General features: G+C 35.7%; 2 protein-coding genes across 4 annotated transcripts in view; both read right to left on the reverse strand.

The window, feature by feature from the left end:
• Nucleotides 1-24: 24 nt before the first annotated feature.
• LOC109063325 (NACHT and WD repeat domain-containing protein 2) lies at nucleotides 25-8,602 on the reverse strand. 2 transcript variants are annotated; one of them, XM_042744643.1, is made up of 8 exons: nucleotides 8,122-8,601; nucleotides 7,597-7,658; nucleotides 7,311-7,399; nucleotides 6,739-6,846; nucleotides 5,246-5,449; nucleotides 5,035-5,170; nucleotides 4,429-4,952; nucleotides 25-4,324 (listed from the first exon to the last, which is right to left on the reverse strand). In XM_042744643.1, the coding sequence occupies exons 5-8, from the start codon at nucleotides 5,357-5,359 to the stop codon at nucleotides 626-628; spliced, it is 4,473 nt and encodes a 1,490-aa protein (XP_042600577.1). In that variant the 5' UTR covers nucleotides 5,360-5,449; nucleotides 6,739-6,846; nucleotides 7,311-7,399; nucleotides 7,597-7,658; nucleotides 8,122-8,601; the 3' UTR covers nucleotides 25-625. The 2 variants fall into 2 exon arrangements, with proteins under 2 accessions (XP_042600577.1, XP_042600575.1); XM_042744641.1 differs by lacking the exon at nucleotides 7,597-7,658 and having other exon boundaries at nucleotides 8,122-8,602.
• A 221-nt stretch (nucleotides 8,603-8,823) lies between these two features.
• Nucleotides 8,824-22,361, reverse strand: part of LOC109063299 (F-BAR and double SH3 domains protein 2-like) — a 77,068-nt gene continuing 63,530 nt past the window's right edge. For both annotated transcript variants that reach the window (XM_042744644.1, XM_042744645.1), the window contains 8 exons: nucleotides 21,531-21,692; nucleotides 18,655-18,789; nucleotides 17,136-17,219; nucleotides 15,900-16,077; nucleotides 14,400-14,620; nucleotides 13,285-13,456; nucleotides 13,112-13,203; nucleotides 8,824-11,009 (listed from right to left, as the gene is read on the reverse strand). In XM_042744644.1, the coding sequence (XP_042600578.1) occupies nucleotides 10,926-11,009; nucleotides 13,112-13,203; nucleotides 13,285-13,456; nucleotides 14,400-14,620; nucleotides 15,900-16,077; nucleotides 17,136-17,219; nucleotides 18,655-18,789; nucleotides 21,531-21,692 (1,128 nt within the window). In that variant the 3' untranslated portion in view covers nucleotides 8,824-10,925. The remainder of the gene's footprint in view (nucleotides 11,010-13,111; nucleotides 13,204-13,284; nucleotides 13,457-14,399; nucleotides 14,621-15,899; nucleotides 16,078-17,135; nucleotides 17,220-18,654; nucleotides 18,790-21,530; nucleotides 21,693-22,361) is intronic.

Here is a 22,361-nt window from a genome sequence, read left to right on the forward strand (position 1 = left end):
ACCTTTTTTTCTTTAGGAATTTTATTTTATTTTTTTCTTTGGAAAGTTGGACCATTACAGTCTTCTTAAACATTATTATCTAAACATTAAACAATGAAAATTATATTTAATTACTTTTTAACTTTAATACAAAAACTCTGGTCACACTTTATTTTACAGCATGTGTACTTACAGCGTACTTACTCAAAAAGGACAGGTAGTATAAGGTGTTTACATGGGTTAGTTTAGGTTTAGGGTTAGGTTCAGGGTTAGTGCCTAGTTATTGTGGGCTAATTATTAGAATTATGGAATACAAAGTTAACAAAATTATGCTGTGTGGCTATGCAAGTCAACAATAAATAAATATGTAAATAAATAAAACTAATAAACGGATGATAAATAGAATTTAAAAATATATAATACAGTAAATAGGCTACTATATAGTGTGATACTCCATGAGACATAAATAATTGTATTTTTATAAAATTGTACAGCTTAATTTTTACACCTTCTTTCTCATCTTATTGAATCGTGAGGTATGAGACAAGTGAAGATATTTAAATTTTTTAAATACAATAAACATATGTATATCACATATTAAGGAAGCACATTAGAACACTGTAAAAAAACATCACACTGGTATTATTTAATACAACTGCAGGGGCAATTCAACCCAAGTAAGGTTAGGTTTTTCTAGAGGTGACCAAATCAATTGCTCATCCAGTGGACACCAATGTGTTGGGCTTAGAACATCCTCCTTCCAGCTTCTTTTACCTTTCTTGTCATTAACAGCATAAACCCCAACAGAGCCATCCTGAAACCCCACATACACAAAAAAATCCTCAGAAACAGTCAGAGTAGAGGGGTTCTTGCACAAATAGAACCTGCCTACGGTCTCCCCATCGGTCAGACGTATGGCTACCAGCATCGGCTTCTCATGGAGATCACAGGATATATTTTGGCACACCAGAGAGGAGAAACATATATAGACCACATATTGTCCAAAAACACCTACAGATGCATACTGTTGCAGAACAGGTCCTTCGGTTCTCAAAGAGCACAGTTTACTGTTGGAGAAATCCAAGATGCTTATAGTGGATTCAGATATTGAAAGGATGGCATACCCGCCATTTGATGATAGTCTAAAGATCTCCGGTTGGCACAAAGAAGAGTCTGGCAGCTGGAATTGATGACAAATAGTATCCTCTGTTAAACTCCAGGAGTATACATCGCCTGAGGCTGAAGATACAATCACGTAATCTGGATGGTCAAGCAGAGAATGGAAAGCAACAACATCTGACTGGTCAGAGCATGAGAAGCATTTGCTTACATTACCAGACCAGAGGCTAACAGCCAAGAGATCCCCACCGTGAAGTCCTAAAAGGAAGGTGCTCTCTGAAGAAATGGTGGCATTTCTGAGATGAAGATGAATGTTGCAAATCCCATGTCCATTCTTCAATTTCCACACCCTTGCTGGACCTGTCTCTGATAGTGCAACTCCGGAGTAGCCCTTGGGTGTTATTAGAACCTTATAAGCTTGACTATTAGAGATTCTGTAAATATTTTCCCCACTACTGGTTTCCCAGACATATATGTCTCCAGTTGCAATACTCACAAGGTAGTTGCCATCTCCAGAGACAGACATAGACTCCACAGCACCTTGGTGAAGGAAGCGGCCTTCTACTTTGCCACTCGATACGCCCCACTTCCAAATAAGTTTGGAGCCATCCGAAGAGTAACAACTTTCTCCATGAGATCCCACAGCCACCATCTCCACCCTCTTTCCAGATTTTGGTGCCAATGCTGAAGTTTTAATGAGATCCATGTCCCAAATAAGAACACTTATGCTTGTTATTGCTGCCAGGTAAGTGGCCCCACATTTCAGAAGTTTAACAGCTTGACAGTTTGCAGTGTCCAGACTCAACACACACTGTCCAGAGGTACAATTCCAGACCAGCAGAAACGGGCAATTGCACAGTAAAGCAAGAATGAAGCGTGAGTTTTGATCCATTATGGCTTCCTTAAATGTTTTGCCTTTTGGGGGATTGAATTGGTCAAGTACATCAGTTTGATGAATGTCAATGAGTTGCATTTGTTGCTTTTTACATATTAGGAGAACATTGTCCCCTTTGTAGTCTGTATTTAACACCTTCCCCTGGGTTGTGCAGTGGTTCTCACAAATCAGAACTGGTTCTGTTGTGATCTCAAGATTCCAAGCAAACGTGTTTCCTGCTTGATCTACACATGTAATCATCCCGTCACCCTCAGAGAGAATCATATCAATTAATGGGATTTCTTTTGGACAAGTAAAGGTGGCTAGAAGCTGACCATTGGACCAATCAAATATCGTCACAGAACTTTCTTTCTGTCCACAGTAAATTATATCACCTTCCTTAGAACATGTGACACAGGTTATCTCATAAGTGCAGTGCAGTTCGGTCTGTTCCTCTCTATCCACAAATACATTAACAATGTTTTGTCCTCTCCACCATACAAAGAGTTTGTCATTAGACACCAAGACACCCTCAAGAATGGCGTTCTCCCTGTTTTGGGTTTGAATTTCTTGAGGCTGTGTGTTAACACCTGCATCCCACAAGACAAGTTTACCACAATGGGTGCTCAAAAGGAATTTGTTTCCAGAGCTACTGACACTTGTGAAATGCAGTTTAGAGGATTGGGTTAGTCTGACACCTTCAAATATACCTCCATTACAAACCCAAGCAGCACCATTCTCCAGTACAACCACCACAGTGCCACAGGAAGATCCAGTTGACTGTGTGATTCGGGAAGCTGTCGACTCTTGCGGTGTACAGTGGGTGTAAGGTACTGCAGGAACTGGAGGCAACACAGTATACACTCCATTTTTTGGAATAATACCTTCAGACCATGGCGGATTAGCACATTCTTCCAATGCAGGAAAAACATTCAGAAAAGGAATAAGTTTGGCCTGCAGTACCATTGGCAGATCGGCAGGGTTGTTCCTCAGCAGACAAGCTGAAGATCTCAAGATGATGTGAAGGAGCTGAAGTTTCTTGGGAAACACCAACTGAGATGTCCTCTCAAGCCACAGGAACAGTTCGTCAGCCAGGTCTGCTTGCAGCATTGCCTGAAGGTATTCCTGAGAAATCATTTGGTTACCAAGCTCCTCAATTCTCCCACTTTTCAACAAATGGAAAGGGAGTATGTGGAGTTTCCTCAAATTGGGATATGTTCTTGCTGATGGACTCTTGGCAGTAGAGATATAGAAAGGAGGAGAAAAAATCCAAGGTTGACTTGGTACTTGTCTGTCAATGTTAATATTCTGAGGGGCATCTGAAGAGCTTGGCATTTCCATGTCTTCACTGATGGTCAAAGGCTTTCCTGTGCCATTTGCCCAAGAGCCACTAAAATAGTCTAACAGCATATGATGTATCTCCTGACTCGTTTCCTCAGAGCACAGGTACCTCTTACATACGACCAAGGGGAAGTGTCTGCTGACCCAGGAAAGAGTTTGGGTACCTAAAATGTTCCTCAGCACTAGAAACCCCTTCAGGTCTGAAAGAAGACTTTCCACAAAAACTTCAGGAACCCTCACCGTGAGTGGTACGCTATCACCTGGTGGAAGGAAAGATGCGAGAACTTCATCATCACAAGAAAGAACATCAGTCAGCTCAGCTGCGGTCATGCCGTACCTGGCCAAGGTAAGATAGCTTAAAGCTTTGGAGACTACAACTTTCCCATGCTTCTTCTCCAGATGATCAAACATCAGAACAATGTTATTATGGACCTCTTGGACCAGAGAGTTCTCCGTAATCTCAGACTCTGACTTCCAGTGGATTGCCTGTCTGTGAAGGAGTTCCACATATAGTGAGACAGAGCATTTCTTAAAAGCCTGATTCACATACATCTGTTGGCCTGAGGTGATCTTTCTGTTGGACTCCTGAAGAAGTGTTGTCAGAAGTTGGCTGCAGCTTTTACTTTCTACTTCTTGCAGCTCACAGAACACAGCTGAATCTGGGTAATACTTCTTCAGAGTAGCAAGAAGATCAGGCCTGTTTACATTTATAGAAATGAGAAGCTTTACATTTGGAGCTAATGATTCGGGAAGTAATGTCAAGTCGAGTTGTCCATCAGTCTTTGACAGTTGGTCAAGACCATCTATGATGAGCACCAAAGGATTCTTGGAGGGTGATCTTGCGGTCAGATGTCTTTTGAAATTTTCTTTTAGCTGAAAGATGTTGTTGATACAGGTACTACTTGAATCAACCCTTTTACAAATGTCTTTGAGAAGCTGTCTCAGTGAGTTGTTGACATCTATGAAGTACACAATGATCTCGGGATCCAGGTTCTTCAACCATACGGATGCCTACAAATGCAAAAGATCATATTAATGTCACAGAATATAATACTAAAAGTATTCAACCCAAAATATTGCTTATTTTAAAAGGGAAGGCTGCAAAACAGGCACACCTGACTTGCACAGTGAGCCAGAAGCACAGTTTTGCCTGAGCATGGTCTACCGTTGAGTATGAAGGGAAATTTTGTATTTTTTCCCTCTAGGTATGATTTGACATGTTCGGCTTCTGCCCGTTCAATTCTGTAAAGAGAAGAAAAGATACGGCACAGATCTTTCTGGCCAAATTCATCGACTGTAACAGCCCTCTCATTTGAGACAGCACTGTCAATGAGTCTCTTGAGATCTGTATGTAGCTGCTCACTCAGACCAACAGCGAAGTTTAACCTCATCTCAGGTGTGTAACCTTGCAGACGTTTGCACTTTGTGGTGGTGCTGTACACCAGGGCTTTGTGGAAACCAACCATGCTTGGCAGGAAGTGGTCTCGGAGCTGGGTCAGCTGGTGCAACTGGGCTTGTTTCTCTGGAGGCAATCCAATGGCTTTCCTTGTGTTAGTTATTTTATGAACGTAGCAAAGACATCTTGCAATATCTTCACTGGAATGGTCTTCATATGCATAGCGCATGTCGTTTTCAAGAGCTGGTGTGATAATCATAAATTAGACACTTTTGATTTGGAATATGATGCAAAATTAAGCAATTCGACAAAGACACTGACTTACCTGATCGGAAATATTTCTGAGCTTTTTCAGGTGTCATAATCCCCTCCTGAACACACTGGGTCACAACATCATGAAGGAGTCTCCTCACCTCTGGAAGAACCTCACACCAGTTGTTCTCTTCATTTGGATTCTTTCGCTAATTACAAAAGATTAAAGACTTTAGCTAAATTATCCGGTTCTGTGCACCAATAATGCAAAACATGTTACTTGCCTGGACACCAGAGTGTTTTAAATGTCCTGCTGGATTGAGCATACAGTAAGAGGGAGGAATGGCATTTTCATCTCTCTGGTAGCATCTCTCCAAAATGTCAGTCCTGAGGCCCATCTGCTGGCATACCTTGAGAACATGCTGGAACTCAGAGACTTCGATCTGCTCAGGTAAACATGCATCTCCATACTGTTCACCCACCAACCCCTGAAATGAGAGACAACATCTGAAGCTCATTCATTTGATAAATGTTTTTGAGAGATGGGGAAAAAGTGAACTTTCCCACCCCAAATATCACTCATTTTCCATACATTAAAAGATCAGTTCACTTCCAGAATAAAAATTTTCACTTACATTTTATTTTAAGATGTACGTGTTACAGTATTATACATTTACGTACTGAATTATATTGATTAACTACATGCACTTAATGTATGGTTAGGGTTTGGTTTATGGTTACTTGCATGTAATTATGCATAATTAATTGTTATTATAATAGTGAGTACATGTAATGTGTAACAAGGACACCTTAAAATAAAGTGTTACCAAATTTCCTGACAATTTACTCACCTCCATGTCTTTCTTTATTCTTCAGTTGCAAAGAAATTAGTTTTTGAGGAAAACATTCCAGAATTTAGACTTTAATGGTGGCCAACAGGTTGCAGTTTCAGTGTAGCTTCAAAGTGTTCTACACGATCCCAGCTGAGGAATAAGGGACTAGCAAAACGATTGGTCATTTTCTAAAAATAAATAAATAAATAAATACACTTTTTGACCACAAATGCTCATCTTGACCTCATTGTAGACGTTGAAAAGGTCATGCCTGATGTACGGCGGAGGTACCAACCAATTGTTTACTAAGCGAATGTGCAAAGAAAGTCAAACGCTCTTTACAAAACAAAGTAAAACAATGATGTTGGACAATTTTGAAGTTGAAAATGAGATCAACTCATTTGAGAATTTTTTGCCCTACCCTACCTTTTTGAGCTGAAGTACACAGATGAAGAACAGCATATGCGCATCGCAGAGCAAGATGAGAATTTGTGGTCAAAAGCATATAATTATTATTATTATTTTAGAAAACGGCTAGATAAGACCCTTATTCCAAATAGCAATTGGGACCTTCAACCTATTGAAGTCCACTATATGGAGAAGAATCCTGAAATGTTTTCTTTAAAAACCTTAATTTCTTTGTGACTGAAGACAGAAAGACATGAACATCTTGGATGACACAGGGGGGAGAAAATTATCAGGAATATATTTTTATTCCGGAAGTGAATGAATCCTTTTATGAGCTCTGCATGCAACAAGCGTTGCTTCAATGTGAAGTACCTAGAATTACTTTAAGCGTGCTAACATCCCTGCATGTTAGGAACACATGACCATAAGTGGCTTACTGTTTTTATAAAATGTTTAGATTTTAGAGCTGTTGTATCAAGTAAAATCTATCATATACCTACAATTAAATAATCATGCTGTACTGAAACAAATGTTACCACAAAGAAAGGCCCCAGAGAATTCTTCCTACAGTCCTCCAGAATCTGCAGTCGTTCCTTCTGCGTAGGCCAGTTTTTGGGTTCTGCTGCTTCATACGGGTCAATACCCTGCAGACAGGTTGGATTTTTTGCTTAATTTTTATTGTTAGTTGTTGTACAGGGAGGATGCAAATGATTTCAATAAAGACTTTGTGTTGGTGGCCTAGAGCCCATCTGTTAGCCAAAACAACCACAGTGTTTTATGCACCATACTAATATGCTTTTAGAAAGCAGTATAGAAATAGAGTTTACAAGAAGCTCAATACTAACTCAGTCAGCCTTTTGTTATTTGCGCAATTAAAAATGCATGATGTTTAGATAATGAGACAGTAGGAGGGCCTGTTAAATGCTCGATGTCCCAATGAAAGAAATAACCATTATTTATTCATGTTTATGGATTTAAACACAATTGCTTGTGAAATCATTTGTTACTGTTAACTGGAAGCAACACAACTGTAATGTTCTTCAGAATTAGATTATTTACAAGCTGATCAAACACTTTCCATACTGACAGAAGATGAATGCTTGCTCACTCTGAACTCAACTCCATATGTGCATCTGCAGTATTCCCTCAGTCTGGGGAAAACTCTCTGCCTTAGTAACCTCCTTTCAACCGCAGATTCTGCAAAACAGTTTACATGAGGCAACATTTCACTAGTGATTCAACTTTTACCTATTCTGGCCCAGATTTTTAAAGTTAAAAGTTGACCCTGTTTACTTTTTTAATGCACTTTCCTCATCTTACTATAAACAATTAATTGGTGCATGTTATTTCAAAAGGGTAAAAAAAAGTCATAATCTTTTATTAAATACTTATACCTTGCTCCACAGTATTTTGCAACCCCTCCCCTCCAGACCACTTTTCACAATCCAGTCATTTGCTGATGATTAAAATCAAGTTACAAAGGAATAGTTCACTTAAATACTGTCATTTATTCATCGTCATGTCTTTCCAAATCTGCATGACTATTAAATCCAATTTGCACTTGTGCATATTAAATGTGCATGTGACACTCAGAAGAGTCATATGGGTTTGGAATGACGTGAGGGTCATTAAATCTTTTGGAGTTTTTTTCTTTAATGATTTAACCGCTAAACTACAAATAAAACCAAATACATCATCTCCTTCATGAAATATGTGGTAGTAGTTAATTATTCACTAGTAAGATTGTTAATTATTATATTAAAGTTAGTTATACTTTGGTATAGTTATGCTTTTATTCCTTTCAAAAAACATTTAACAAAGTAAATGAATGTCTGCAGACATAATGTTCATTCATGTTTAGATTAATCTATAAGCATATACACATTTAAGATTTGCCTAAAATGAATTCTGATACGTACCTTCTGGGTTGGAGCACAAATAAACTTTAACACAAGCCATCTAATTTCCTTCAGAGAGAAAGTTTCTCATTCATTCCATGTGGCCGCATACAATTAACATGCTGAAACATTTTGTTCTAGCAGAAATATGTGAAAAATCCACTCATTACCCTGTGGATGGAGACTGCATGTTTTGTCTAGTATCTCATTTCCCAGCAGGAAACATGTCTCTGTTATTTACACAGAACTCTGGGAGAACCGCCCACTCTTTTGAAAACTGACTGACAGCAGCATGATTTGACAAAATATCATCTGACATCATCCGACAAAAACACATTCAGATCAATTTCAAAACAATCCCACATCTAACATCCTACAGGAAGTACAGTACAAAATTTGAAGTATTTAAAAAAAAAAAAAGAATAAATAAATTGAAAACATTTAACATTTGAATTTTAAATTACATTTAATAATTATGTTTCTTAAAAAATCTTTAAAAATATAAAGAATATTTGTTTGTCCACTTACTTGTCCACAATGTGTTTTGTTTTTACTATTACCTGTGGGGCACGTCTGAATATAATTAAAATATCAATTTGTCTATCAAAATAAACACTTAACATGAAACAAATACAATGTATAAAATAAAGAAATAAAAAGATTTGACTGATTTGAAGTTGCAATTTATGCATTTACATAAAAAACTGAAACAAACCAAGAGAATCACTTTCCCCAATTTTTTATTTAACATTTGTACACAATAAATACAAATAATTTTACAGCTAATAATATGCAGAAATAATTTTTTTCACCTGTTCTCTGATATTGTCACTGCAGCAACAGTCAATTGTTGTTATTCCATCTGTTTTTTGTCTAGCAGCTCGGAATCACCTTCAAATTTTAATAAACGCAAATAAAATCACTTTAGAAATAAAAACAACTAGAATATGCAGCTAATGCTATTGAAGAAGCTCCAAAGAGGTGAAACTGGCCGAGAAAACTGGGAGCGCAATTTATAAAATGCTAATGAAAATATCAAAATTTGCGTTCGTTTCGTAGGCGAGAATTTTTTTTGACACAATGGGCTTTAACCTCTAACCATAAACTTCAAAACAAGTTTGATAACATTCAAAAGATCTCAACGAGATCAACAAGAAAATAGGATGTGACAGAGGATAATAGAAACAAAGGGAAGATACTCAAACATCTTCCGCTCGGATTAAAAAAAGGCTACCAAACTTTTATTTTTTTCCTCCCACGTCTCGCACACGTTCTTTTCGTAATTACCCTGTTCTTGCTTAACAGAACTATGGTACCATTTCACAAAATGGATTTTTTGTTAAATTCTTTCCACTGTCTATATTATGGAATCAACATAATAACTCTGTTCTCTTTCAAACATTATGGGAAAACTACAATCAGTCACTCTCACAAGATCAATACCACGACGCTGGGCAGCTTCACCATCCAAAAGAGGCAGCCGGGACACAAGGACATTAAAAAAATAAGATAAAGTAAAGGTGTTAAAGCACTGAAACTCCAGAAAAAGATCAAGAAATGCATGAAAATACTGTGGAAATTAATGAATGAAAATGATAAATCTAAATTACAGCCATTGCTTATTTAAGATGAAATGTCTCTTCAACTGAAAAAAAAAAAAAAAAAAAAAAAATACATAGCTGCCCCTTGTAGGGAGGAAATGCACTTAAGACACGATAATAGGTTTGCATTCATCGGCAATAATTAAAAAGAAAAATCTCCATGATGATCCACCTTTTCTGTGCTTGTTGGAGGGAATCTTTCCCATCGCATTCACCCTAAATACTGCCATAACAGAAACACAGCGCATCCATCAGTCCTCTACAGTGCCGACACATGACAATGAGAAATGCGTTAGGCTGGAAAAGCACTATAACTGATACTTGTATATTGATCGGTATATTTCTACGATTACGTTCCGCCCGAACAGACGCAGAATATTCGCCACCACACGCTCACAGATGCATCTTTAGGTTGCGTGTTTCTGAGGACTAAATATTAGTAATAGATACAAACACTGGTCTTCATAATGAAAATTTGCGGAAAAGGATATAGCTATGTTTTTAGTACTTTCCTCAGATCAACACAAGACAGAAAGAAGCTCAAACGGATGAGAAAAAAAAGAGTGAAGTAACCAGCCTTCCTCTCTTTTTAACTCTCGTTCTCCTCTTTATCCTTGTAGCCTTTTATGTACAGTTCCCTTTCTCCGTTATGATCTGCGGTGTTTAACGTGAATATGACATTCCTATGACGACAGTAATGTACTGTGCTATTACATATGAAATACGTAAATGGTAGGACTATTCGTGGCTGACCCCTTTTCACTCCCGTATCATCCCACAATTCCTAGTATTGCATGTTTGGCTCTTTAAAAGCCGCTGAAGAGATGGATATGCAAGTTGTAGGCTCTTTAAAACTCTCGCTATCCCTTGATTCCTTTCTACGTTTTTAGACGCACACTTACACTTCAACCTCAATTTTGCAAAAATGAACTGGCATCGAGTGGATTAACAAAGTTTTAAACAAGCTCCCGTTGCAAGATAACGTAATTACGAATACAAGGATTAGAGTTTGGCATGAAAGCGGTTTAAGGCACCAAACAGTCTGTGACGCCAAAAGAGGTGTTCGTTTTTATGAAAAGGGATGCCTTTGAGATGCTGTTCTCCGCCCCTTCGGGATCTAAGGACGCTCATAGGGCGGGTTAACACACGCCCCGCCCCTTCCGTGAGGAGTGGGAGGGGTTAGAGGTCAGATGGGGTTTGTTCTCAGTCCACTAGGGCGGCGCTCTACACCAGCGTGATCTCCACCTCTTCGGTTTTCTCCACCTGTCTGCGTGCGTGCTGCTTTGGAGGAGGAGGTGCCGCCCGAACCTACAGACAAAAAATAACAGAGTTTAATAGAGAAGAGGAAGCCTATAATATATACACAAGTGAAAATGTGTAGGTCCCCCAAAAAAGAAAATATATAAATATATATATATATTTACAATATAATATTTATACAATAAAATATAATAATAAACAGTAATCGTATTCGTATATGTAAAGGCTTTCGGTTCGGTGCACATTACAAACAGAACGATTTGTTGGACTAATTCTATTACATTTTGAAAATAAAAGAGCTTAAAGTGTATGAAATATAATTTTCTGACAAATTAATGTTGTCAAAAACATCAACTATTGGGCATTTCCAATTGATGTAGGCCTGTTACATTCTTATTTTTATTAGGTCTATTATTATTATGAAGTTACTTTTTTTTATTAAATTAAGATTACAGTTAATTTGGCCAGCAATAATTACCACATAACTGATGCACTGCGAGGATAACAAAAGATAAGGCTATTTACTCCTGGATTCAAATCTTTTAAAAAAGGTCTTTTAAAATGAATTATAGGCCTATAATTAAAATATTAACACTGCAGTCATCAATAAAAATCAATTAAATTTTTTTAATCAATTAAAGCTTTTATTTCAAGCACCGACTTATTAAAACAATCTGACTATGTGTCTTCTCATTTTTTTTCTCACTATGTATGGGCCACAAGAGAAATATAAAGGGAATAAATGAAAAGTAGATTCATCTCTCGTCAGAAATATTTCCAACATTGCGACTGTGACACCAGTGTGTCGTATCGAACCGAACTGAATCTTGCGAACCGTTACAGTTCACAGTAAAGTGCTCATTTGTTAAAAAATAATGTCTTAAACCTTATTAACTCTTTCCCTGCCACACACAGAATTTTCCGGGTTTCCACGTTCTTGCTAACATACACTTGGGAACACTATTACGCATCTTCTGAAAAGCATTTGCCAATCAAAAAAAAATGAGGAAGACACAGAAATGAGCAATCTCTTATGTATGCATGTGCATATGAAAAATAATGCGATCATCAACAATAAACAGCATATAAATGAAAACTGCCTCATGTTACCGTGTGAAATGGCGATCCAGGAAGTGGTAAAGGACTGTGCAAGCTTTAGGAGTGCTAATGGAAGCCATCTACTGCATCTTTGCTTTGATAATAATACTGAATATGATCCAGATATAGTATTTTATAAAAGTGCGATTTTCTCAGCTTTTTGCTCAAAATCTTGCTTTTTTTAAGAAACCTACCTGTATTCAAGTGTTGATTAAAAAATAATGCTTGAACCTAAAATAAAACAGATGTTCTTTTTTGTTTAAAAGTAGAGGGTCTGTTCTTTATTTTGATGTATTGCATGTTCAGATATTCATACCACAAAATATTCTGGGGGCCATGAAAATTTAGTGAAAATCCTCAAATATGCTGGTGGTGGCTGGCAACTTTTTTCAAAAACGCTGGCGGGGAAAGAGTTAATAACACTAAAATACAGATAGATAATTCATTTTATTCTAAAAAATATTTCTGCTATTTTTTGGGGGATGAAATATAGTCTGTATATATTATTGACAGGTTTCAAGAGATTCACACAGATAAATCTCTATTTTAAAAAATGTTAAAAATACATACAATTATAAAAAAGACAAAGTTATAAAAATAGATTTTTCCTTGTTTTTTTCTAAATATTTTTTTTTCCAGATGTAAGAAACTGCCAGGGTTATTAAAGATAACTAAAACTAAACCATAAAAATGCACGTTCATAACTTAAAATAAAAAAAAATGTTAACTGAAATAAAATAAAACAACAACTTATTTTATTTTAGCTAGCTGCCAAAGCAACATTTCTAAAATGACTAAAACTATAGGCATAATTAAACAATAAAACAAAAACACAAATGACTAAAACTTTAACTAAAATGAAAACGAAACTGACAATATAAAAATAAAAATGAATTCAAAATATGAATAAAATCTACAATAGCATCTCGTTTTAATTTAAATAATACTGAAAATTTCTAAATCTTACACACATAAAAATGCACAATGTTCATAAAAGCATAAAAAACACATCTGAGACTAAGCAAATTCTTAGCGCTGTGTTGTTGACATACAGGTCTGAGTTTTCCAGGGCCGGATCCGTCCGGAGTGAGTCTCAGCGGCTGAGAGAAGCCTGGGCTCTCTGGACTCAAGCTGGAATTGTGATCTAAATCAAATGAAAGACATTCTCAGACTCAGATACACAGAGGAACACGTGACGCAGTATCTGTGGTGACTAGTGTCTTACTATGAACCGCGGCTTTCTGCGGGATGGGCAGTTTGTGTTCTCCGTTGACAGACGGCGAGCGGGGCAGCGAGGCAGCGCTGCTGGTCTCTGGACTCGTGTACGGACTGCAGGGGGGCTGGTCATACAGCGGCAGAGGAGGAAGCGATGAATGAAGCCTTTGGCACGGGGACACCTGGAGGCGACCACACATGTTAGCTTGCTAAGCTAGCGCATCCTTGCCTAGTCTTAAGTACATCCTCTCAGTGTCAGGTAATGTTAATATACACTAGCATTCAAAAGTTTGGGGCCAGTAAATAAAAATAATATTTCTGTTTAGCAAGGACGCATTAAATAGATCAAAAGTGCCAGTAAAGACATTGATGATGTTACAAAAGATTTCTATTTCAAATAAATGCTGTTCTTTTGAGCTTTCAATTCACCAAAGATTCCTGAGAAATCAAATGTATCACGGTTCCCACAAAAATATGAAGCAGCACGACTGTCTTTGAACATTGATAATAATCAGACATGTTTCTTGAGCAGCCAATCAGTATATTAGAATGATTTCTGAAGATCATGTGACACTGAAGACTGGAGTAATGATGCTGAAAATACAGCTTTGATCCTAAATTACATTTATTCAAATAGGAAACAGTTATTTGGCATTGTAATAATATTCCTGCTGTTTTTACTGCATTTGTAATCAAATAAATGCAGCCTTGTTGAGAATAAAAGACTTATTTCCATAAACACTGAAAAAATCCTACCCACCTCAAACGTTTTAACAGTAGTTTACTCTGTTTTATTAAATGATAGATAATTCTGAATCAGATTAAGATATTCAACTATCAAAGAACCTGTTTATTATTATTTTAGGCATAACAAACAACATAATTTAGCATTGTTATAAGAGTCAAGTAATGAATTAAATGATTAAAGGACACATTAAAGTAAAGTTTTATTATGACTGGCTTTACATGATTAGCTCCAACAAGATGAGAATTGCTTTGATGTGGCCGGATGATGCTAATTACATGAAGGAAGCAGCCATGCTGTAATCAACAACACCAGGCCTCGGATATCAAACCCACTCAGAAACACAATAAGTGTGGACATCGAGACTCTGCTTGTCTCACCTGTGTGTCTGTTCCCCAGTGAGTGTCTCCGTTCTCTGAGGCGGTCAGGTCCTCCACCAGCACGGATGGAAAGACGCCCACTCGCCCGTTAAACTCGCCCTCCCAGAAGCCGTCGTCCTCCTGGTTGTCCTTGTTGAGGATGCGGATGATGGCTCCCTCAGGGAACGACAGCTCGTCATCCGTCTGACCCTCGTAGTCGTACATGGCCTTGACAAAACTCACTAGGAGAGATGAAGAAGAAAAGAAAGAGTGTATTAATACGCCTCGGTCAGGTTAGACAGCATACTGAATGTAATGCGGCTAAAAATGAGGCTGTGAGGGATCGACTCGCTGTCTTTACAATGGCACGCACTGCTTAAAGTTCTGAGATCAAGTCATTTTCACAGCTTGCAACTTTCAAAAGAGTTTTATGGAGATTTGTCTGCTAAAATTTTGGGGTCTGTAAGATTTAATAATAAAAAAGTATTTTATGCTCACAGAAGATACATGTATTTGAACAAAAATAGTAAAAATGGTAAAATGGCAAAATATAATTACAATCTAAAGTAACTCTTTCTTATTTGAATATACGTATGTCACCATGGAGCACAAAAGCAGTCTTAAGTCGCTGTGGTATATTTGTAGCAATAGCCAAAAATACATTGTATGGGTCAAAATTATCTATTTTTCTTTCATGCCAAAAATCATTCGGATATTAAGTAAAGACCATGTTCCATGAAGATATTTTAATTTTTAAATAGTAATATGCATTGCTAATAACTTCATTTAACCAAATATAAAGGCGATTTTCTCAATATTTAGATTTTTTTTGCTCGCTCAGATTCCACATTTTCAAATATTTGTATCTTGACCAAATATTGTCCTAACAAACCATACTTTAATGGAAAGCTTATTTATTCAGTAAAATTGACCCTTATGACTGGTTTTGTGGTCCAGGGTCACATATGTTAAAATGTAATTTATTCCTGTGATCAAAGCTGTATTTTCAGCATCATTACTCCAGTCTTCAGTGTCACATGATCTTCAGAAATCATTCTAATATACTGATCTGCTGCTCAAGAAACATTTCTGATTATTATCAATGTTGAAAACAGTTGTGCTTCTTCATATTTTTGTGGAAACATTTGTTTGATGCATTTGTTTGAAATTTAAATCTTTTGTAACATTATAAATATATTTTCTGTCAATTTATTGCATCCTTGATTTTGTTTCTTTCAGACATGTCAAATCATGTTTTAGTTCTGATTTATTTCAAGGCTGATATTTCCAAGTTCTCCATGTTTGTGAGAAACCAGACTATGTCTCAAAAAAACAAAACAAACAAAAAAAACCCTAGTACTATGTCCAAAAAAAACAAAAACAAACCACCAACACAGTAGTAGCCTGACACATTTTCATTATTAAAGGTCAGAATGAAATTTAGAACATTGTGACTCACATCATCACCCACACAAACCATCAGCATTCACCCGTCTCTGTGTGTGTGTGTGTGTGACTCACTGCTGCAGTCTCCGTTGAAGCTGCCTGATGCCAGCTCAGGCTCAGTGGAGTTGCTGGAGGAGTGTGAGCGTGCGTCCAGAGCAGCGAGGGACTGGAGCATGCTCAGGACGCTGTTGGATGTGGGGAACTGCAGGTACTTCTCTGGAACGTAGCCCACCTGACCGGACTTATTCCGCGCCTGGAACCAACCATGACAACATTCATCAGCAGTCACCCAGACACAATCTGCAAACTTTAATCCAATTTTCTCCATTGATTTTGGTAGGAAAAAATCAGTAATTGATTAAACATGATAAATCTGTTAAACCGAGCTAAAAGAATAAGCAAATGACTAAAAATAAAAATAATCAATTGATAATAATCACCAAAATATTTAATAATCAAACATGCAAGGACAAAGGCCCACATGGACTCATCACTGACTCCCACAGAATTCAAACAACCGTCAAAAAGTCTGCAAATGGAACTTTTGGAATAACACTGGAATTCAAATGGAACTTCTGCACTAATTTTGAAGTGAAAAATCAGTTTGAAGCTGTTGTAAATTACTCTACAAACATACACCTTGTTTACTTCTGTGTGTTGCTCGGCAACCAATTTGTTGGAACCACAACTGTTTCTGAGGAACTACATTGTTTGATGGAAGAATACTGTTTTTATTTACATCATTACACTTCATTTGCTCTGTTTTATTCTGTGAAACCTTACTATGTATATGGAATAACTGTTTTATAAAAGCAATAAGCCCCATGAAGCTGTGGTTTACACTGAATTTATAACAGCTAAAGGGGTTTTAGTCACTCTGCTTGCAAGAAATGAAAATGAATTCTAATATTTTTAAATGAATGCTATAGATTGTATTGTGAATGATTCTTATTGTGAAAAGATGTTGCTATTCTGTGACTTTAAACAGAGTGAATGAATTCTCAGATTATTTATAATAATAATAATAATAATAATAATAATAATAATAATAAAAAACAACTAAACTAACAAAAAATCATCAAAACTCATAAACAGGCCCCAACAGAATCTGCACTCTCTCAGAATTTAGCGGAAAGTTCCACAGTTTTCCAAAGAATTCAACCAACTGTCATTCAAAAAGTTTTCAAAAAGAACTTTTGGAATAACTGGAATTCGGTGTAAATCTTACAAGACACACACACAAATCCTTTTCTTCTGTAGATCTTACTGAATTCCAGACTGCTGAAATAAGCAATGGTTTAAATGATTTACCTTCACCCAGTCCTCCATGTCTCCATCTTCTATAACCTCCAACATCTCCTGCTCATCGATGGTTAGTTCATCGGGCTGAGAGGCCTGAGAGAAAGAGAGAGGTAACACACTACTGAGCAATGCGAGGTCACTGTGCAGGTTAATATTTTCCACAAATCAGCTGACATTGTAGCAGTTTCCCAGACACAACCTTTACAAACAAGAGAATGATGCAGTAAAATGCAGGGGTGTAGCCACCATTTTCACTGACTTCAACACTGTTTAGTAGATAATCATTACAATTTTAAAATATTTATTTTATTTGGCTGCAGAATAACGGATAAAAATAGGAAGCACACAATGCACACATGACATAATTAATATTCATAAGCCAAGCTGCTGGGCAAGGAGGGGGAAAATGTGACCAGCAGAGATTTTGACTGACTAATGTTATTGCTAAGCTAATGTTTCCAAATACATTTGAACAATTGCGGGGAGGGCTGAGACTTATCTCAACAAGGTCATGTTTGTGAGGGCAAAGAATCTATGTTAGAAATCAAACAATGCCAAAGTTCATGAAAGTTTGATTTTCAGATGGTATCATATGTATAAAACATTGAAGAGATACTGATGAGGTTTATTACATGATATTTATATGCTAATATATTACAGCATTTATTAATATTTTAATTACATTTTTATTTTTTATATTTTAGTCATTTTTTGTGATTTTTTTGCCATTTCCATACATTTATTTAAATATCTCTGTTTAGTTTTAATTTCATTTTAAGGTTTTTGTTTTAGTCATTTTAGTACTTCAGCTTATTTCAGTTAGCTGCCAAGGCAACATTTTCAATTCTAGTTTAAGAGTTTTAGTTTTCTCATCTAATATTCATATTTCATTTTATTTCAGCTTTATTTCAATGAAAACAATTTTTTTTTAATAGTTTCAGTTTTATTTAACTGGTTTGCAAACTTTTCAGATAGTTCCTAAGCCCCAGCTAAATGTTTTTTTTAAATAAATAAATAAACAAATACATTTTGACAAATATTTAAATATTAAATATTTATAGTTTATCAATATTATGTATCATTTATAATAAACAATAAAATAAAATAGTTTGTAATAAATGTTAATAATAAATTTAACATTTATAATAATACATTTTATAAAATTAAATACATTATAAACATTTTTCCAAACATAAATTAGTATGTATTACTTTTTAATATAATTGTATGCATAATTTATTATTAATAAAAAACTTCTTGAACTTTTTTAGTTTTTATTTATAATAACATTATAAATAAAATTATACATTAATTATATATAAAATTATATTAATACATGATTATTTATTATAAATTAAAGTTTTTTTTTTAAGTTGAAGTTTTTCATCAGTTTTCATTCAGTTATTTTATTTTATTTCAATGAACAAAAACTTTGTAGTTATTTAATAGTTTTAGTTAACAAAATCATAAGTGGTCCACACCTTTTAGATAATTCTAAGCCTGAGTGAAATGAGTCGGTGTTTTTTACCTTGTAAGAGTAGAGCACCTTGCAGGTGAGCGGGTAGTTCCTCAGGGTTCCTGAAGGACTCGAGCTGCTGTCGTCGTATGTCTCCATGTTCTCTTCTAATTCTTCTCCTTCCTCTCTATCCAAATCCACCGTGGTCTACAGAGATATGACAGTGAGCGTCACCACACTGACAAACAGCACGGCTCACTTGTTTGCTCAGTGTTGGTCAATAACCTTCAGAAAGTTTGGCAGAGGGCTTTTTTTGTGTGAGAAATACAACGGCATGCAACAAACAGCTCAACAGACCAAAATTCCATCGCTGTGTGGACTTTACTTACTATCCGCCCACTTTTATAAGATAATCTGATTGGTCTAGAGAGGATCAGGTGACCATTATTCCCAGGAGACAAAACGTGGCAAACAGAAGAATAAAATCATCAACAAAGGACACAGGCAACGGACACTCACACCTTCACAGGTGTTCAATGTGCATCTCAAAGAACCAGATTTAACAATAACGGATGAAAACTGATCCCGTGTCAGTCAGTGAAGGTCAACAAACAGAACTGAATCATGGGACCAGGCGAGGTCATTGTAATCTGTAACCTGTGATGTGGTGGGCGGAGCCTGATCTACAGACCACACCCACTGCTGACATTAAACAGCTTGTGATGAGGTAATAAAGATTAGACTGAGTGAGAGAAAACACTTTGAGGTCACTGTTATCTTAACCCTATGAAGCCTACTGTATCAATATTGATATGGAAATTTCTTAAGGTCTCTAAGTTATCATCTTGTGGTACACCCAAGGTTTGCAGATTAACAGCTTTAAATATGTTTTAGCAAGTAAAATGTCTTTTAGTACTATTGCACAAATGTCCACCTTCAGCTTTTTCTTCATGGTGAAATCTTTAATGATTTTTAATCATTTATAAAGTAAATGTAAGAATAGCTTTATTATTTGCAATATTTCAATATTACTGGACTGAAGCATCTTAAGTTTACTTGATCTTCTATTCATTACAACAAAAATCATGTTAAAATGTATCAAAAAACAGTTCAATAAAGTGTTGCATTAAAAACAAACTATTATTAAATATGTCAGGCTTTACAGGGTTAAAGCCTAATTTCCACAAAGATGTGTGTAAACTATCTTTCTGTAAACTAACTTTCTCTTTTCATTTCATATATGCTTTTATCATCTCCTCTCGTCCTCACATCCTAAAATATCCTCGTCTGAAAATAAACCGAGGGACTGAGATCAGATATTCCAGGTTTCCCAAACTCACATCAGTTGCTGTTGTCTCTTCTTGTCTTTAGCTTTCTTATGTTCCCTTGTAAATCTCTCCGTCTCTGTCTGTGTGAGCTGAATATTAAACCACAGACCCAGGTCAGTTTGAACTCCGCTGCGTTATTTATATTTCTGCTGTCTTACCTGAAATCACTCAATCTGTACAATGACCTTGACGCTCCGTGCTACACTTGTGCTTCACACTATGTTTGTGTTTTAGCCTCGCAGTACTTCACACTTGTGCTTAACAACATTGCTGCACTGTTCTCATTCATTACAAGTACTATATAAAACTTATACTCAAATTTCACCCCTCATTAGTCAACTTGCAGCTCATGACGCTCTTCTAGTCTGCAAAAATTTGCACATCATAGATGACTTTAGGTGTGCAAAAAGTGACAACTAGCTAAAAAAGAAACATTGGCATTTAACAGCGAAAAGGCTTTAAAAAAAGTGTGAGAGTGTATGAACTTTTATTGTTTATTAATTTAGCAGCTGCATTTATCCAGAAAAGAGAGAGAGTGAGATTATTATTTAAATTATTTTGTAAAATAGGAGCTATTGTAGTTTGAATCTTTGTTTATGGTTGTGAATTACTAAGTGCTTGCAGAAGAGGTGTGTCTTTATATATTTACTAAAAATAAATATAAAAATGTATATTTACAATTAAATATACATTAAATATATTAATAAATTTTTAAATATAATGAATTATAAACATAATAAATATATAAATGTCTATTTATTTATTATAAAAATATAATAATAATGATAAAATATCTATAATTTGTAAAATATAATGCATGACAAATATAATTAATATATATAAAAATGTGTATTTATTAAAAACAAGTTACAAAAATGTATAAATATAATTCAAATACTTATATTATATTATACATGTAATTATTATAATTAGTACAATATTAAAATATAATTTTTAAATACAATAAAAACAATAATAATCGAATATTCAAACATTTGAAATATAATAAATATATCATATAATAAATAAATAAACAGAAGAGCTGTCTGAATTTCACCAACAACTGTCTCAATCATATTTCTGTGCTTTCCCCCCCATTCTGTGCAAAAAATTGGTTTTCATTTGTTGACAATGATCAATTCTTCTGTTACAGTGTGTGTGTGTGTGTGTGTGTGTGTGTGTGTGTGTGTGTGTGTGTGTGTGTGTGTGTAAGAGAAATGTTTGGGAATAACTATGAAAGTGTGTAAACTGTGCACCAAAAACTCGAAAGCGTAAGAGGTCAAATGTGCTTTAGTCTTACAGTGTGTCCTATTCCACCCAGAACTCATAACTCACTGTCATCTTCTATGATCTCAAAGGGATTGGGGTCTGTGTGAGTGCATCTGTTGAGTTCAGGGGAACGTAGGTGGTGTTTGTCTGCTGTAATCAACATGATTTCTCTCTGCTGTGGCAATTGTTTGTTTAGGCTGGTCTGAAAACAATGGCGCTGACAGAAACCGGAAGGAGCGGGTCGACTTTCACCAAATGCATGAGAACAAAATCCCACCTCAACTGCATCATTTGAAATGGAACCTGAGCAATGAAAGTAAGAGAATCTGCATGTGAACTCTTTGATCTCACCGACAGAGAGAGGTTGTGGGTGGTGAGGGTGGGCAGTGACGCCCAGCGCTCGTTCTCCAGCTCCTCCATCACCTGGTTCATGGCGCTCTTCAGCCACGTGTCCACAGAAACACCCACCTGCCGCAGGAGGTCCAGACGCGCTTCTGCTTTCAGCTTTACTGTCTGAAAAACACAAAGACAGACAGTCCTGTTCATACATTCACTGCTTATGAATGAATAACTAATTGTCCAGTGTGGTTGAGTTCAGTCTGGTGTGGTTAACCTTAATAAAACTACAAGCACTAAAAATATTGTGTCAACGGAAAAAGAGCTGAAATAAAATGAAAGTAATAACCTGGCAACTAACTCAAATAAGTTTAAGTACTATAATTACCAAAACTAAAATAAGAATAAATAAAAGATAAACAGAAATATACATTAAAACAGTTGAAAAAATCTGTAGTAAAATAAACATGTTTATAAATATGTAATAAAAATAAATTACTAGCCTACAAACAAATATTTAAATAGAAAATTACTAAATTGCTAAATAGAAATATTTCAAAACATATAATACAAAAATTTAAATGAAAACTGAAAATAAAATGAAAAACTCATTTAAAATAAAGATACAGATAGAAACAAGTTGAAGTACTAAATTTAAAGCTGAAATAAAAATAAATTAAAGCTAAATGGAAATATAAAAATGACAACAGTACATAATAAAAAGATGAAAACTAATAAAATGAAAACTCAAAATAAAAAAATAAAGCTTGTCTGTTCATACAAAAGCTTAAATATACTCTAGTATTCAAGCAACCAAAATTAGAATTAGTAAAATATTTTTGTTAA

The sequence above is a fragment of the Cyprinus carpio genome, chromosome B18 (assembly GCF_018340385.1).
Source record: "Cyprinus carpio isolate SPL01 chromosome B18, ASM1834038v1, whole genome shotgun sequence".
NCBI classification, from domain to species: domain Eukaryota; kingdom Metazoa; phylum Chordata; class Actinopteri; order Cypriniformes; family Cyprinidae; genus Cyprinus; species Cyprinus carpio.